Raw genomic sequence first — 17,105 nt, 5'->3', positions numbered from 1 at the left:
GAAAAGTCTCAGTATCTGTTCTTGTACAACAACATGAAGTTTCACCAAAATAAAATAAGTTAGGTGAGAGACAGCAGGCCAAGAGATGCCTCTTAAAGCTCTTTAAAATAGCCAAGTCTGAGTTTTAGTATTCTGAAGCACGTACATACCATGGCAACAAGAGCTTCAGTACTTGAGATGATTAAGGGCAGAACTCTCTGTCTTTCCTAGATAGAGTCAATAGTCTTCCGAGAGTTCTGAAGTGGCCTGCATATCTGAGGCAGTCATGGGTGCTTGTAAAAGGCGAATTTCACTCCCTAGCCCTGATCTTCCCAACTATTAGACAACAGTCAGAGTGCCCTTGGCAGTGTCCCATCCACTCTGGCAGATTACCAGATCTGTGTGGGTACGTCCCGTTGGAGAACATCCTAATTAATGATGCCATAGAAGCAGAAGTGTAGAAGTAGAAGTGTTTGCTGGGCTGTAGCAAAATCATGGTTCACTCCAGGCACAATTTAAGACATTGTGTTTTAAACTTAAAATATAACATTCCTGTCAAGAAGCAGAATTGAAAGTACAGCTGAAGGAGTGGACATCCTTTCATGCTCTGGCTGCAAAGACAATCATGAGCAGCCCATCCCAGTTCCAGAACTGGCTGCATAAATATTATTGATAATGAGACTTGCAGATTATCGCTAGCTCTTGAGAAGGATCAGATTTTGTAGAACAGTAGGATGAACAAGAACATGACAACCTGTTGGAACTAGGATTAAGTTGCATCATAATCAAAATCTGCCAGACTGGGGAGAATTCCCTCATAACATCTCTTACTGGGTTTATAAGTTCCCTGAGTTTTTGTGACTGGCTGTTTTAACAAGAGGATGTTTGATGATGCTCAGATGCTTTAATCAGGGAGTTGCTCAAGTATAGCCCTCCTCTAGACCAAAGTGACATTCCTCTCTCAAGTGTTGCAGCATTGTGGCAGTACTGTGCCTGTGGTAAATAATGTCTTAATAGTCTGTATTATTAAAATAGTAGCAGTGGTTTCTCGAGTTCAATTTTCTAATTAAAAATTTTATCCTTTCTTAGCAGTATTTGAAAGGAAAAGAAAGCACAAAGAAAGTGTTTCCCTCTACTGGCTCATCTTCACGGTGCCTCTCTCCCATTCTTCCTTCTTGTAACAACCAAGTGAAGATGAGTAGCCTGCTGCGAATATGACATCTCTGACTAGTGTCATTGCCTCCCACCAGTCTGAGTGGGTGTCCTTCACTGATGAGCTGCTCCTTCCTGTTAACGCACAAGGTAAGATAACTCTGATTTCCTCTGAACCTTTTAAGACTTTTTGTTTTGAATGATACTGCCATGAATACAGCACCATGTAGCATACCATCGTGCCATATGGCACCATAGATCTTGCCTCCTAAGCGGGAGTGGTATGTGCAAAAGTTCAATTATATCCTATTACACCAGTATAATAGGAGAATTTGGGCCAAAAATGTTACGTGCTTTCCCAGCAATAAGCACAGAACCGTTACAAGGTTTGAATCCATCCTTGGGCATGCAAGATGGTATCCAGCTGACCACAGAAGAAGTCTCACCTGTTACACTTAAGTACAAAACTAAGCCCAGTGTTAGGTTAAAAATTTTGTTAGGTTAAAAATTTTACTAGGTGAAGGAAAAAAATCTGTGTATGTTTGGTGGCAAATGTTAGAGATTTCAATAAAAATAAGGAAGTAATTATAGTTCCTACCAATCTTTCTATTTTTTCTCTATTTTAGGTAGCACTGAGGAACCTCTGGAAAAATGTTTTTCTTCTTCAGATACTTCCTCAGAAGAGAACCACAACGTGGATGGAGAATTTCAGGACCTCTTGCACACAGAGCCAGGCAATTCAGGTGACAAGCCCAAGGAGGATTCTACAGTGCTTGAGAACCATGTGTGTCCCAAAGCTGATCTATTGTCATCTATCAGAGCTTGGGTTCAGTTTGAGGATGCACCATGGACCAGCGCTCCACCAACTCATCCACAGGCAGGTGAGGCAAATGCATGCAAAGATGCATTTCAGTAATTTAACAAAATACAGTGATAGCTGCCAGATATTCTCCTTGCTCTTTGATTTCTCAAAGGCTAAATTTTGATTAGTTTGTACTGTATTTTAACTCAATTCATGTCATCAGAGTTACAAAAAGCATTTACAATATTGTTCTGGATTGACCTAGCAATGTAATCTTAATGTCTCTTCATCATGGAAAGAAAACAAAGAGCTTATGTGATTCATTTAGTCTTGGAGAATGCTAACGTATATTCATGGGGAAACAGTGTAGTGGGGTTTGTAGTAGTCATGTTTCTTAGGTACAAGTATGAACAGCCATCTAAAAAGAAACTGAGCTGTGTTTGCCCCTGTAAACTGGAACTGGAAGAATGCTGATTGCTTGTTGTCTTTATCTGCTTATAATCTCCACATTGCTTTTGCCAGAAGCTTGGAAATACCAATAGCTAGTGTGCAGTACTTTTTGCTGACTTTTGATGCTTGAGCAGCTTGAAATTTACAGAGACAACAGAAGCTTATCCTCACTTCAGGACTGCATGTGATTTTCCTCCAATGCAAAAGTTCTTTCTGACATACTTCAAACATGGATGCAAAGCCTCTGGCTTATCTCCTCAGCTTGTGCTAACTGATACAGCTATATGAGATCCTAGCTTTTCTGTATAAATGCAATTCTGTCCCTTCTTAGACTAGTCTATTGAGTAATTGCTCAAGGAAAACATTAGTTGACTACATGTTTAAGGTGAGGTATTCTCTTAATAAATGCACTTGAGTAATTCTGGTTATAAAAGTAGTTTAAAAGCTATGGTTTTCTGTTCACTGAGTCCACCAAATGCTCCCTGCAACATAAATAGCACTTCTGTCAGAATACTTGGACTGGCAGCTTTGAGTTGGGACTTGAGTTTTTGTTTTCCGTCTGTTCTTTGTATGGGTTTTTTAGGCTAGTCCACTTGAGTCAGTTGTCCCACCTTAGTGCAGGAGATGTGGGGGATTCTTCAGGCAATGATTTTTCTCATAAGGCCCAGATAAGACCTTCTTATCTTTGTTTATTTGTTGATTGCTCTTAGTTGTAAATATTTACAGATCCAGGTGACAGACACCCATAACTGTAGATCTTTAAAACTGAGGTTCTTTACCTCTCTGTTAGCTAATTTCATAATAAGGTGAAACAGTTTATTGTGAAAAAAATACAAACTCTCCTACGTTCTCTTATTCTTACACACACAGGCACATACAGCTGCATACTTTTTCAAAGAGATCTGTTGGTTGCTATTAAACCACATTTCCTTTCTCATGTTGTGACATCCTTGTTGACTGGAAAACCTTAAGTTCACCATCTTATTAAACAACAAAAAAACCTTCACTCAGTTTAAATAAAGCTTGCCATAACAACAACAACGAAACTTCCATAAAACTAATTTAATGGTGGATTACTTGTTTTCCTGTATTTGCAGGAAAGTGGCCCAGTTCCAAGGTCTGCGCTTAGCAAGAGCAGTGCCTCATAGTTTGAATTGAAGTCACAGTACACAGATCATAGGAAAAGCTCTTGGATATCCAAAAGAGGCGATCAGAGAAGACTGTCCAAAAACACTGCTGTTTTTGAAGAAGGCACCCATTCTTGTCCCTCAAGGGCTTGGCCTGAATGGAGGAATATTTATACACTCCAGCACTGAGCATCAAATTGTGGTTAATGGGGGAGGATGGTTCCACTGACAGGCATAGCAGGAGCCTTGCTTTGTTACTCCCTGTAGTCACTGTGTGGGAAGCAGCGTTTCATTATTAACTGCATAGGAAGCCTAGGGAGACTTTCTCTAAGATGAGGTGATGTGCATAACCTTATTTTAAAATCCATATTTATCAGCTAATCCTACTCCTGCTCTGGACTTCATCTTTTAAGAGGCCCAACCAGCCCCGCTGACAGCCAGCAAAGGGAGGTCGCTCCACAGAGGAGATGACAGCTCTTTGTCTCTGGCTGTCTGCTCCGAGTGGGCTTTGACAGCAAGATGTAGGATAAGCTTCAGCTTTGTTCCCAATTAATTTTCAGGTCACATCTTTTTTTTTTTTTTTGTGGGTGGCAGCAAGGCCAGAATCTTTCTGTTACAAGCACTGCACACTGACGTGCTCTTTGGAAAGCCAGCAGTGACAGCAATTGTTCACTTCCAGCAGCAAATAGCCCACATGAGTACAATAGCGAATAGCCAGTCAAGGAGAGGGGGTGGGGATAAACATGAACTATCAACAGACAGAGTGGTGTCAGGAGGATGGAGGTGTTTGAAATCTGTTTTCTGCATAGGCAGCTGTGAAGTGCCTTGTCCTGAAGCCACAGCATCCCCAGTTCTGTTCCTGCCAGGGCTCCAGCACTGAGGACATTGTCTGTCTGTCTCTCCACAATGAAGCATCTGCTCAGCTGACTGGACAATTACCCAGAGCAACAGCCAGGCTGCAAGAAAACACATTTTGAAAATGGCTCACAAAATGAGTGCCTGAGAGCAGAGAGGGCAGGTCCAGGGGCTGGGGGGGAAGGTGCTACTTCCTGACCTCAGTGCCATGATATTGCTGCATGGCTTCCTCAGAAAGTGAACTTTGTCCCAGAGTGCTCACCATCTAAAAAGACACTAATTTAAAGGGCAGCTGCCATGCAGTGGTTATCCTGTAGGTAGTATGTTTAAAAGAAAAGCAAGTTGTAATGCTGGACCCTTGTTGTTCTGGTAAAAGTGACAACATTATCAAGGGAGCAGAAACTAGAGGCACTGATAGCAAGAAACAGCACTGAAAGCATGCACAAAGAACATAGAAGGTGAGAAGAAAGGTTAAAACGTGAGGTGCAGAAATGAAAAGCACATAGTGTGAGCCTTACTGTGGAAATTATCTTCATTTATGACGTTTCTGTAAATGTTTCTACCACGTTCAGGCAGAGTAAATGCTTAGCAAAATCTTTCTTTCTGAATATTTCTGCCTTTCAGATTCATGCATAGACAAATGGCAGCTGCAAAATCACGTGGCTTTCTCCCTGGGAAACAGTAGCTCTTGAGTCAGGCAATAGGAATATTTAGCCACAGAAATGATGTGTTGTGCTGCTCTCTTCCACATCTCCCTTTGCTGGAAAAAAAGAAGAAACCTGATTTTTCTCATAATTATTGTCTAGCTAGTCAGCCTCATCAAACTTATACATCAAAAATAAAATCTGAGATTCTAGAATCACCCAAAATGTTCCTATCATGAACGTTACATAATCAGCAAATGATCACAGCCAGCTGGTGACAAACCATTTGCATTTGTTCAACAGTGGGCCTCCAGCTGGCAATCTCATATTTTATCAGTCTTAGCTGCAGTCTTGAATTCAATTAGGTATTTGGCAAAGCACCAAAATTAGAGCAAGGCAAGATCTGTCAATCATCTCCTCCATGCCCCCCACTCCTTCTTAAGAGCTTTGTCTCCGTGGTTTTAAATGGCTCGAGCTGGACTCGCAGCATGTCCCTTGAGAGACTGTCCCACAGTGAGGCACATCTCAATTTAACCGTTTTGTGCTGTTCTCTCTGAAAATGGAAAGTACATACAACACGAGATCAGCATCTGAAAACTAAACAAACTGATGCTGTCCTAAAATCAAGAAAATCTGAGATCCTATGTAAGAAGGATAGGAGAGGAAAATGCGCTGATGCTAACAAGGTGAATTGGAATGCAGTGCAAGGTTCAAGGAATACATTCTCGAAGCATCAAAAAGGAACAAATGCTTAGAAGTAGATCTACTGATTAGTAGATTAGTACTGAAAGCCAAGCCAGTGTATTAGAAACAAATGGATCAAGAAAAGTAAAATGCAAACAGAAAGAAACAGTTGTTATTTCAGGATACAATGAGGTGATTTTTCATATGCTATGGGATTTGTAATTTAGGGATTTGTAGTTTAGGGACAGTTCTGGCACTGGTATTTCAACAATAACAGATTTCTGGGAATTGCTGCAACTGGGCGGTGTTACCTCTGCATTGACTAACATCGACTGAATTCCAAATTAATAGGGAAAACAACCTACGCCATTTAGGAATTGTTTCAGCACTTCCAGGAGGCTGGAGAGCAGCAGGAGCATTAAAGAGAGGCCTAAACATGTGGATATTTACTTTAGCTTATCTCATTTTCTGAGATTGATAGTTGTTTAATTCTGTATGGGGAAAAAATTTCCAGTTCCATAGTCAGGAACCCAGGACAATGGTAGGTGGAAGTTGGCTATAGTAAGGTTCTAAAGAATGCGTATTACAGAAAAGCTCTCCGTGGTTGCTGTTTCCCAAAATAAAATTCACTTTCTTGGAAAAAAAAATGTTTTCTTCCAAAGTGGCACAACTTACCTGGAGTGAAATTAATATATCAAAGTGTTCTGCAACAATGTTCCAGTTAGGTTCCTTCATTAGGTAACATTTGTTTTTGGAAAACAAATTAGCAAAAAGATTGTTGTTATTACTGTATATGATTTCTCAAATCTTATATGTATCTAATACATTAAAAAAATGAAAACTAAGTACCACTGCAAATTTACATCTAAGATCCTTTTTATAAAACTCACTTAAGAAAAAAAAAGATGACTCTTGCTACTGGTTTGCATACAGATCAGAGATCAGATTTTAAGCTTGTCTTCTGTGTCCACATGAAGCATTCTCTCTGTCAAAGCCACTTCAGGCAAAGTTTTGGGGTTGACTCTTCAGATACCTCAAAGGATATTCAACAGAAGGGCCAAGACACTGGCAGACTGTAGTTTTGTACTTGTCATTACTTCTTGTCAGGCATCAGCACAGTGCAGAAGTGCTGGATGGAGAAGTGGGGATTTTTTGGTTGTGTTGCTGCAACGTAAGTGTCAACGTGTCTGATAAGGAGATAGATCTCCTAACTCATCTCCTCTTCTGCTACTCAGAAGCAGCTCAACACATAGGATCACAGCTGTACAAATACAAGTAGATTAGTGCTTGCCTACCTGAGGGTAATAGCACAGCTACATAAAATAAATTTGCACTTTTGAGCTGGTAAGCCTACGAGTACTGTTTGCGTAGTCTCTCTGTGTGCACAGCAAATGTACATTTCCATAAGAAGATGGTGTCCCATCACACCATTTTTATGGAGAAGAGAGAGAGAAATCCTCTGGAAAGTTAATTTGCCATTTTCTTCCAAAGTGTTTCTCAGCCTGATAAAGGTTGGTTATGTATTACATGCTGAGATGCGAACGTATGTATCGCATAGTTTTGCAAATGCTGTTTTGGAATGCACTTAGATCTTATTAATTTAAAAGATAAACACAGATTTACTAACTTAGAAAACAGCTACTATGCCAAGCTTAAAATAGAATTCATCAATGTACCTTTCCTAAGTATAGGGAGAATTTTTAATGCATCTTTTTTTTCCCTCCTCACTGGAGTCGCCCATTGTTCCTAACATCTGAGTGATACTGTGGGCAGGTAGTTCACAATACACATTCATAGCATTGGATGTATACGCTTGTTTAATCAACATGCAGTGATGGTTAACCTTGGCTTACTGTTTGAAGTGTAAATTCTGGCAAGTGAGCAGAACGAGATTTTTGGCCTAAACTGAACATAAATTTTTTGAAGTTCGATCAGATCCGGGCACTTCATCCTGCATATTCAGAAAACAAAAGCCATTTCTAATTCACATCTATAGGTCGTTCCAGTTCTATATGCTAGTACCATGTGGGGCTTTCTTAAGATGACTACCGTATTTGAGTGGACGTCACTGATAACAGATCCTTAACTAAATATAATAAAACCACTTTTTGATATTCTAAGAACTCCACTGTGTTGCACAACACAGGTACTCAGATCTTCTCAGCAGTGGCAGAAACATGAAATCTTACTGTTTTGTAACATTGCTTCTTCTACAATGTTTGAACAACAGGAAAGCCAGCAGCAGCCAGCAGTATGGGGTGCAAGGCACACAATAGAAGTTAACAGTGCCAGGCATTAGTTAAGTTACTGTGTGTTGTTAAAAAATAACTGTGTTGGTGTGGTTGTTGGAATTTACAGAGTCTCAGTAGGGTCCTGTAGCGTATCTTTGGAATAGCTGTGATCATCTGCTTCTGGGTGATTGCCCTGCGAATCTCACTGGTGCCTGTTTGTTTCCTGTGTGCAGCGTCTCCACCAAAGGCAACCAGCTGGACTTTCCCCTCCTCCAACTCTTTGGAGAGGCAAGCCCATGCATCAGAGAGCAGCTGGACAACCAACTCAGAGGACACCAGCAGCCCTAGCATTGCTCCTTCCTACACAGATCTGCGATCAGTTAATACTGAGGACCTGACGAGTGGTGGAACATCTGCGGCAGATTCAGCTGGTAAGAGGAATGCCTTCAAATTTTTCTGTCTCAATATTTTTGATGTTATTCAAACACTGTTCTCTGAAGTGAGATGCAGGGAATGGATCCAAAGCAGAAGAAGCTCAAAGATTAGGCAGTCTAATGCATTTTTCTGGTCCAGTTCCCAAGTAAGCACACCTGGAATGACACACCCATGCTTTGTGGAGAATCCCAAGGCAATTCCTGGAGCTCCCGCAAACACCTGCAGTGTCTTGGAAGCTATCCAGCCCACTCTGAGGAAGGTGGTGGCTTCCCAGTCTGATGAAAACCAATTTGCTTCTGCCATAATAGCTCAGACATGTCAGGTGTTTAATAATGTGTGTTTCTCTCAGGTGGTGAGTGTAACAATGTGTTGAGAGAATGGATTTCCTAAACCTCACTGAGGCCATATATCCCCTTCGTAAGGTGCGCAAGATCACCTGAGTATGGATATTATTTGATGGTTCAGTGAAACAAGATTGGACATTAAGGCAGGTGTATTTGCTGAAAAAAGCATGCAAAATGCTTAAGCATCAACTGCAAGTCAAAGTTCAGAGCACAGGGCTTTGTGTGGGAACAGATAAAAGCCTGAGATAAGTCTGAATGCAGACATACATGGAGCTGAGTCCCACCAGTGACAATGTGCTTCATAGTGTCCAGCAATGTTAGGCTCTAAGTGGGTAAGAATGGCTGATTATCAACTTTCTCACAATTTGCACAAAATTTAAAAGCAAAACAGCCCCATAGGCTTTATCTAGAGTGTGTCTTTATGTAAGATGTGAACTCAAAGATATCTGGGAAAGATGGAAGAGACCTGAGCAATCCCAACCTCAGTGTTTACCCTCACTGTAGGGGCGGGGGGGTGCAGAAAGCCTGCTGACAGATGGAGTGAGGATAAGATTAGTGACTTCCTGTAAAGACGATGGGTTTTACAGCAGCAAAGGTAAATACTGCATGAGTAGGGCTGGAAGCAAGGATTTGCTCTTCAGCCACAGTGCATCTGGAAGGTGATGTGCTTTATTGTCTGTTCTAGTTTGATCTTAGGCACCGAGGAGCCTTTTACAGTGAATTGTCAGTTTGAAGGGCCATTCCAGCCTGCAGCAGCTAGCCAATAAATTTGGATCAAGTGATAGCAGACAGTCCATATAACATGGGCATGTTTATATGGTTATAACAACAAGCACTTTACAACGCCACGCAGCTGGGGTTTCACAGTGCTTTGGAAGCTGTATTTGGTGCTAGTAAAGGGGTCTGTTGCTTCAGAGCTTCCTACCATGCATTGCTATGTTGCTCAGCTTGGATCAAAAAGCACTGAAAGAAGCAGGAACTTGTGCCATTTGTGCTCTGCTCTGCTAGATAAGAAACACAGGACATCTCTGTTGCTGATACAATTGAAGTATTTATTCATTCTGAAATGGATGCCTGCCTCCATTTTCAAAAAAGGCCAAATGTCTACACATAAGCAGAGCAAGGGGGGTCCGTCTTGTAGCTGTGATTTGAGATCTGGAAGCCTCAAGATCTGCTGTGAGGTTGTGCATAAATACCTCACCAATAAATGTTTTGCATTAAAACAGTGTCTCCTTTACTCAGCTTGCCTTGAATTTCTGCATGTCACTGTTCTTCTCTAAAATAATTTAATTAAATGTCTTAAATGTTTACTTAATTAAAAAATAAATCTTATATATAAGATATATACATATATAATGAAATAGATAAGATTAATTATATATTATTTTATACGTAATAGGACAATAGTCTATTATCATAGAAATGTAGATAGATATAGGATATAGATATGTTTATAGATATATATATATGATATAGACAGATGTAAACATTACCTATCTGTTTACCTGTAGGTGAGTAGATACAGACGTATGCATATAGCCTTGTTGACATGTAATATGTATTTTAGGTGCTTTGTTGTCAGTTCTGTAATAGTTTCTGTTCTGATTTGTATCTAAGGAGAGCTGCAAACGCCAGGTTTGCTGTTGACAGTTTGGCTTGGTGATCAGTTGCACTGTTTGGCATTCTCCTAAAACTGAAGGACTATTGGGATTATGAGGGAATTACTGTGTTATTGTTTTCTAAACACATCTGCCTGTTCGGAGATAGAAGGTTGCATGTGTGACCCATAGCTGCTCAAAATTCAGAAAGTTAATAAATAACACATGGAATTAACTTCTAGAGTTTTGTTATTTCTAAAATAAACTGTATGTATTGAGTGGATTCTGCTGCTTTAAAAACAAAGCTTGGAAAAGACGATTTTGGCAAGCTCAGCTCCAGCTATTTCTTGAAGGTAATGAAGAGTAAGAACTAACTGCAGCACTAACTTTTCAGACCTTGCCCCTTGTCTTTTATACAGTAGTTCTCATACAAATATTGTTTCTCTGATTTTGGCCAGCTACATACAGAGTCCTGATATGATAATTGCAAGGAATGGTGTTCTGTAAGTTTCAAATCAGCAAATTTGAACAGATTATACAGCTGTGCAATGTGTTTGCATTGGATGCCAGAAAAAGGCTACAAGCATTGTTACAAGCTCTGAAGACAATGAACATTAATAACCAGAGCAAAGAGGAAAATCGCAGATGCTGACAGTTACTGACTTCTGCCCAGAAATGTACTTCAGCAATGCTGTGTAAATATTAACCAGCATGTTCTGGTGTCCAAATTGCAGACACAGAACAAATTTTGTATGGGAGAGCCTGCCAGAGCCTGCTGCAGGGTCTGCATGGAGGAGTATAAAACTGCCCTCATGGAGGAGGGGACTCAACAACAAGAGGAGCAGATGGAACCCAAAACATGTTCTTCTCCTTGTTCAATGTCAGAAGCAGGGTTTTTTTTCTTCCAGCCATCAGCCACCTGCTAGCAATTTAAAAGTTCTATAATCCAATTTTAGTCCAGCATTTTTTTCAAGACATTTCTAACTTATTTACTGTATACGTGAGGTAGAACTAGAAAGCTAGGTCTAGATAATTTGAGGGAGAAAGAAGCTGTGATCCCAAATCAGACCTGTGTACTGGAAATCAGTTCTTCTTTAACCTTTAATGACTGCTTTAAAGAACCTAAATATCTCTTTGTCATCTGCAGAGGTGTTGAATCCTCTTCCCTGTTTTGCATTGGAGGAACCAGGGGCTCAGCTGTGCAGGCTGGCCCATTGTAAGGTTGTTGTCTTACAGTCACATGGCAGTCTTGACTATGAAGCAGGCTGAAGATTACAAGAATAAGCAGTAGAGCAGCAAGAGAAATAAGATCACTGCCTTAGTCCCTACTTATGGCAAGAAGGAAAGGGACAGGAAATCTGTCAGCAGAAGGCAGAAGTTTTAGAATGAAAAAAGAACAGGTACCACAATAAGCCAAAGTGTATTTCTATCTATTCAGTAGAGAGAATTATGAAACATGTTTGGGTCTGCACCCATCTGGCTTCAAGGTCAGAAGAGAGGACTATGATATCATTATCTTCATCTAATCCGACCTCCTGCATATCTCAGGCCAAAGAACCTCACCCACTCTTTTCTGCACCCAACCCATAACCACAGCAAGTATATCTGTAATATTTTTCTGATTAACATCAACTACAGCAAAACTTGCAGCTGTTCAGCTATCCTTCATGTTTCTAACATGCAATTCTTTAAGTTTCAAAAAAGGATTGTCCTACTGATAAAACTTAAAACAGAATTGAGATGTCAGTGAGCTCAACTCTTCCAACTCTTGTGACCTCAGCTGAGGCTAAATGTAGTCCCCTAACCTAAAAGGTTCAATATCTGCCTCATCTCTGCCCTGTAAAATAACTCTGATTAGTTATCTTCTCTGTTTCCCTGCCTCTCAAAGAAGAATGGTTTCAGCTGCTGTAGGACTATCAGCTTCTTGCTTTTTCTTCAGGAATGACAGGGAGTTTCAGGATGCAGGAGAAGAGGAAAAAGCATTGCTCTCATAGGAAGAAAGAGTTGGAGGAAAGCTCAAAAGGATCTGCTCCTACTAATTCCTGCTAGGCTGTGTTTTATCCTGCCTGATCCTGTGAGTTAGTCTGGCCTCTTTGCATCCTCAAAAACATGAGGTCTCAGGCAGGAAAGAGGTAAAATACAAAAGGAGAAAGTGATGGTTTTAAAGAACTGGGTCTGATTTTCATTTCTGTGTAGGAGCGTTTCAATTAAAAACATTTTTCTAAAAATAAATAAAAAAATATGTATGGACATATACATATTTAGAGAGAATTATTCTGCTGTCTAATCAAATGTTTTCTTGCCTGTTCACCAGTGTAGATTCAGTTCTGATTTTTTCTGTGTTGTTGGCCCTGTGCTGCAAACAGTGAATGGAGCATCTCTTAGATGAGGTGCTGGGCATAAGAGTTTTTCCTCATGGCTATTCTGAAGTGCAGGCCACAGGTACTGTGGATTTATGGCAGGTATACACTTGGTTATAAAAGAGCTTAGTGCTGAGCCTACGTGGTGTTCTCTATGAATGTTGCAATTTCCATGCCTAATCACTTATGTTTATATGTAGTTGGAGCAAGTGAAAGGAAAGCAGACAGAATTCCAGCCCCTGTCATGTGTCTGAATTGCTAATCTCCCTTTACGTAGGCAATATCCCTAGAGAATAGATGTGAGTAGTTGCTCTGTAGTTCATCTCATGCCAGTGAGGCAAGCTAGGTGACAAAGCCCTGTGTTTGTGTTTGCAATGCTGTGATTCCTCAGCCATTTATGTTGGCTTCAATTGCTCTCTAATGTGCAGAAAGCCACATGCTGGTGTGATAAGCTAGAAGAGTTCAGCCGGAGATTTTGCGGCTGGGCAGGGTGTTTCAGTTTGAGGCATAATTGGAGATTGAATACTTGCATTCTGTGGCCACCTATGATTGAGTGTAGGGAGAAGAAAAACTGAGTTTGTTCGGTGCAATTCTAAATTTCTTCTGAATTTACAGCCACTAGGAGTGAAGAGCACTGAGGCATCTTTTAGCATCAGACTCTTTGGTACAATACGGATGTGGAAAACATCAGTGTCAGTCTTCAGCAGCATCGTCTCAGGAATAAGTTAAACAAAACATCTACCTTCAATATTGACAACTTATTCTTCTGTGCCCACTTAAAATCTTACCTTGATTATTTTTGATGTTTAATTTTATCAGACCTTCTGCCTCCCTTGTTCTTTTATTTGGCCCCTATGTTAGGGAAAATATGTGACACTTACTGATTTTCAAGCCAAAACATGACCACAGTTATATATGAGCGTTGCAGGAAGACTGTTGATGTGTGCCTCTACTTGAACACTTCCACTTCTAAGCTTGCCTAGTCTCGATCAAACCAAATAATGTTGGAGCACAGATGTGACATGAATCTTGCAGAATGACCATATTTATTTGTTGTTAGAAGCAATTTGGGATTAATTGTCCTTATTTTTGTCAGATGAGACCAAAATCCTCTTACCTAATCTTAAATATAGTAAATATAAACTGGTATTTGCATTATGACTGTGCTTGTTAGATAAGACTAAGAGATTTAAGGCTACTTTGTTCATTCTGACTTTGGTTACTAAAACTGAGAATTGTGATCCTGTATTTTGGGACATGAATGCCAATCCAGTTTACTTGTCATAGGCTTCCTAATGGTATTGCACTTGTTTGACAGTGGTCTTGTTCAGTGTCTTCATCTGCAGTGGGCGCGAACTGGAGCACAGGAATTTTCATATGAACATGAGAAAGAACTTCTTTACTTCTATACTGTGAGGGTGACAGAGCACTGAAACAGGATGCCTAGAGATGTTATGGAATCTCCTTCTCTGGAGATATTCAAAACCCACCAGGATGCTTTCCTGTGCAACCCACTGTAGGGTAATGTGCTTTAGCAGGGGCGTTGGACTAGATGATCTCCTGAGGTCCCTTCCAACCCCTATGATTCTGTGATTCTGTAAATCTTGTGGTGATTGATATGAATTAATCACTTAGTATTTGACTTTTAAAATCCCAGCAGGGCCCAGATTTCAAGTGCTCAGCACCTCTTGTGAAGGAGTCCAGATTTGGATTTGGTACCTAAAACTACTTGCAAAATACTCAGGTCTTAACTGTTCCAGTTATGGCAAGCGAAAATTTCACGTGTGCTCCTCTCCAAAGCTAGCTGTTTAGTTTTGTACCTACAATGGCAGAAGTCACTTCAACATAAGTCCTATAGCTTGGTGTCCTCATGCACGTTACAGGCTTTGCAGAAGTTATACCATTTAAGTGCAGACTTTAGTCACCAATTATATTAAAAGTGGTATGTTTTCACATTTAAACTTCAGAGAGATTTTAAACATGATTCATTTAAGATCATAGGAATGGAAGATATTTCCCAATACACCAGTGTAAATGTATTCATGACCACTTCCTATGTACTTGTTTGCATGCCAATATTGTCTTTTAAATAGCTTTTTGCCCTCTCCAATGCAAGCCCCTGTAATGTATTTATACAATGTAATTATATCCTTCTCTGTTTTCATTTTGCTGAACTGAACAAGACAATCTCTTTAGTATTCTGGTTCTTCTTTCTTCTCTCCTAGCTAGCCAGTCTCTGCTTGTGGTCCTGTCTGAATTAATCTTTCTCAGTTGTTTTGATCCAAACTCCACAGAATGAGGTAACGCCGTAGCCTGATATCACAACATTACTATTTTCCTGTCTTCTGGAATTGCCTCTTTGGTATATCCCAGGATCTTATTTTCTTTTATACTAGTGCATCAAGCAAGTACTCTTTCGTCCTATTCAGATGGACTTGCATTGCCCTAGATTGCTTTGTTTCAAATCTAATTGATGAGTTCCATCATCACTACAAATGCAGCCATCCATAAATGCCAGAATTATAAAGTTTATATTGTTTGTTATGTTTTTTATCCCATTTCTGTTGCTCAAGTCCTCAAGACTATCTGCTCCTTTCTGTATGACGTTTAGAACTTCCTTTATTCAGCCCATTCCTCCTTTGCATTCAGCAAATACCATTAGCGTGCTCATTTCTGTACCATTATCATAATTAAAATGTAGATAAAAGTAGTCTTAATCTTAAAGAAATTCAAGTTGTAGCTGCTCTAACTTAATATTTCTCTTAAAGCATAATGGTTTTCTTACTTCAAAATCGGTTCTTGTTTTTGTCCTAATACTCCCTTTGAACTCTTTCCCAGCTGGTACTACATGATATGCTTTTTCTAATGCAGATGGATCTATCTTTGGTCTAGAGAATCAGTTGTCAAAGAAGTCTCTTAGGTTTAGCTGCAACAAACTAACTCTTTTAAAACTAGATTCCATCCCTTTTTCATCTTTTCACTTTTTCATTACAAAGTCTTGCACAGTATTGCAGTCTGATTTTCAGCCTTGTTATTTTCCAGTGACATTTTTACTCCTTGCAAATATAGTCACTATGTATGCTGTTCTGCAGTTCTGTCGTACCACTCCCATCTGAACTGATTCTTTTAAAGTCCTTGAGATCAAAGCTGTAGTTGCATTTGTCAGTTCTGTCAGAGTTTAGGAATGGAGCTTATCAGACCTCCTGATCTGAGTACAGTAACCTCTTAAAAATATTTTCTTACTTCATTAATGTTAATTTTCATTTCCACCCCCTACTGATTATCTGTCCTGCCTTCTGTGCTCTTATCACTACATTCTGCATCATCATTCACACTAAAGAATAGTGGCCAAGTATTCATTAATTTTGGTGCAATATCTAGATGTGTTGATGTTTAATTTTCACTTCAGCCCCACATCCTTGCACTTTATACATACATATATATGGTTTGCTTAGGTACAGTATGCAACGTAACTGCCAAAAGTTAGTTGTAAGGAAGGTAGGGCCTGTCAAGACTCAGCTTTCCAGGTAGAGTAGTCCTGTATTACCTCTATTGGGCATTTGTTGTCAGTGAGAGTCCTTATTGTAGGGGAGAATTAGATGGAGATGCTGATAAAGTAAGTCATCTTGTTAACACAAACCAGGAGCAGGTTGAAGGATGAGGAGCATGGAGCTGGAGGTGGGCAGGGCTAGAAGTGGAGTGGGGAGGTGGGATGGGGGCTCTGGCCTGGTAGGGGGCTGTTGATATGGTCAGGACCTTGTCATTTCTCCTCCACTTCATCCGCTCTTTGCTGCTTTCTGCTTCCCCATGCCTGAGGATATATTGCCTGCCTCTGCAGCATTCATGCTGGTTCCCTCAGAGCGGAGGATGGGAGTGGGAGTGCAGCTGAAGCTGGGCCCTGCTTCTGCCATGGGAAGTGGAGCAGCAGGGCCAAGAAAGGTGAGGAGAGGAGCAGGAGCTGGACGTTTCCTGGTCCACTTGCTGTGAGGGCTGTGATGCGGGCTGAACAGGCTGCCCACACACTTGGCAGGACCAGGGGCAAGGAGCTGGGCTGTGCCAGCTGTTGGAGACAGAGCAAACAATCTCTGCCTCTGGCACGGGAGACCTAGCAGTCTGCCATGCCTGGCAGTCCCACACCTTTGGGTGCCATTTACATTCTGCTTTTAGCTGCCTTGGTGTATGCACGCACAAGGAAGTGCACTGGCACCGGAAAGAGGAGTAACTTGTTGCAATCACTGTGAGACCCTTTGGGTGCGGCCACCTGTAGTAATCTTCTCAGCCACCTGTAGTAATCTTCTCACTGGTGGAAATCTTTGTGTAGGTAGGATCTGAGAAGGTGGGTGCCTGTAATGGACACCTTTTGGCTCTAGCATGAGGGTTTGTTGATCATTTTCAAAAATGCAGTAATGGAATGGCAATTACACAGTGCACAGTTTCCTGAAAC

General features: G+C 40.6%; 1 protein-coding gene across 4 annotated transcripts in view; it reads left to right on the top strand.

Annotated features, from left to right (window-relative positions):
• STON2 (stonin 2) overlaps positions 1 to 17,105 on the top strand; it is a 73,744-nt gene that overhangs the window by 14,341 nt on the left and 42,298 nt on the right. For 2 of the 4 annotated variants that reach the window (XM_021400917.1, XM_021400919.1), the window contains exons 2-4: positions 1,072 to 1,281; positions 1,758 to 2,012; positions 8,158 to 8,355. In XM_021400917.1, coding sequence (XP_021256592.1) covers positions 1,194 to 1,281; positions 1,758 to 2,012; positions 8,158 to 8,355 — 541 coding nt within the window. In that variant the 5' untranslated portion in view covers positions 1,072 to 1,193. Of the gene's footprint in view, positions 1 to 1,068; positions 1,282 to 1,757; positions 2,013 to 8,157; positions 8,356 to 17,105 lie in introns of all 4 variants that reach the window. The other 2 variants (XM_021400916.1, XM_021400918.1) reach the window with 1 other exon arrangement.

This window comes from Numida meleagris, chromosome 6 (genome assembly GCF_002078875.1).
Source record: "Numida meleagris isolate 19003 breed g44 Domestic line chromosome 6, NumMel1.0, whole genome shotgun sequence".
Taxonomy (NCBI): Eukaryota; Metazoa; Chordata; class Aves; order Galliformes; family Numididae; genus Numida; species Numida meleagris.
Note: the sequence above shows the minus strand (reverse complement) of the source record. Positions and strands in the feature narration are given on the sequence as shown.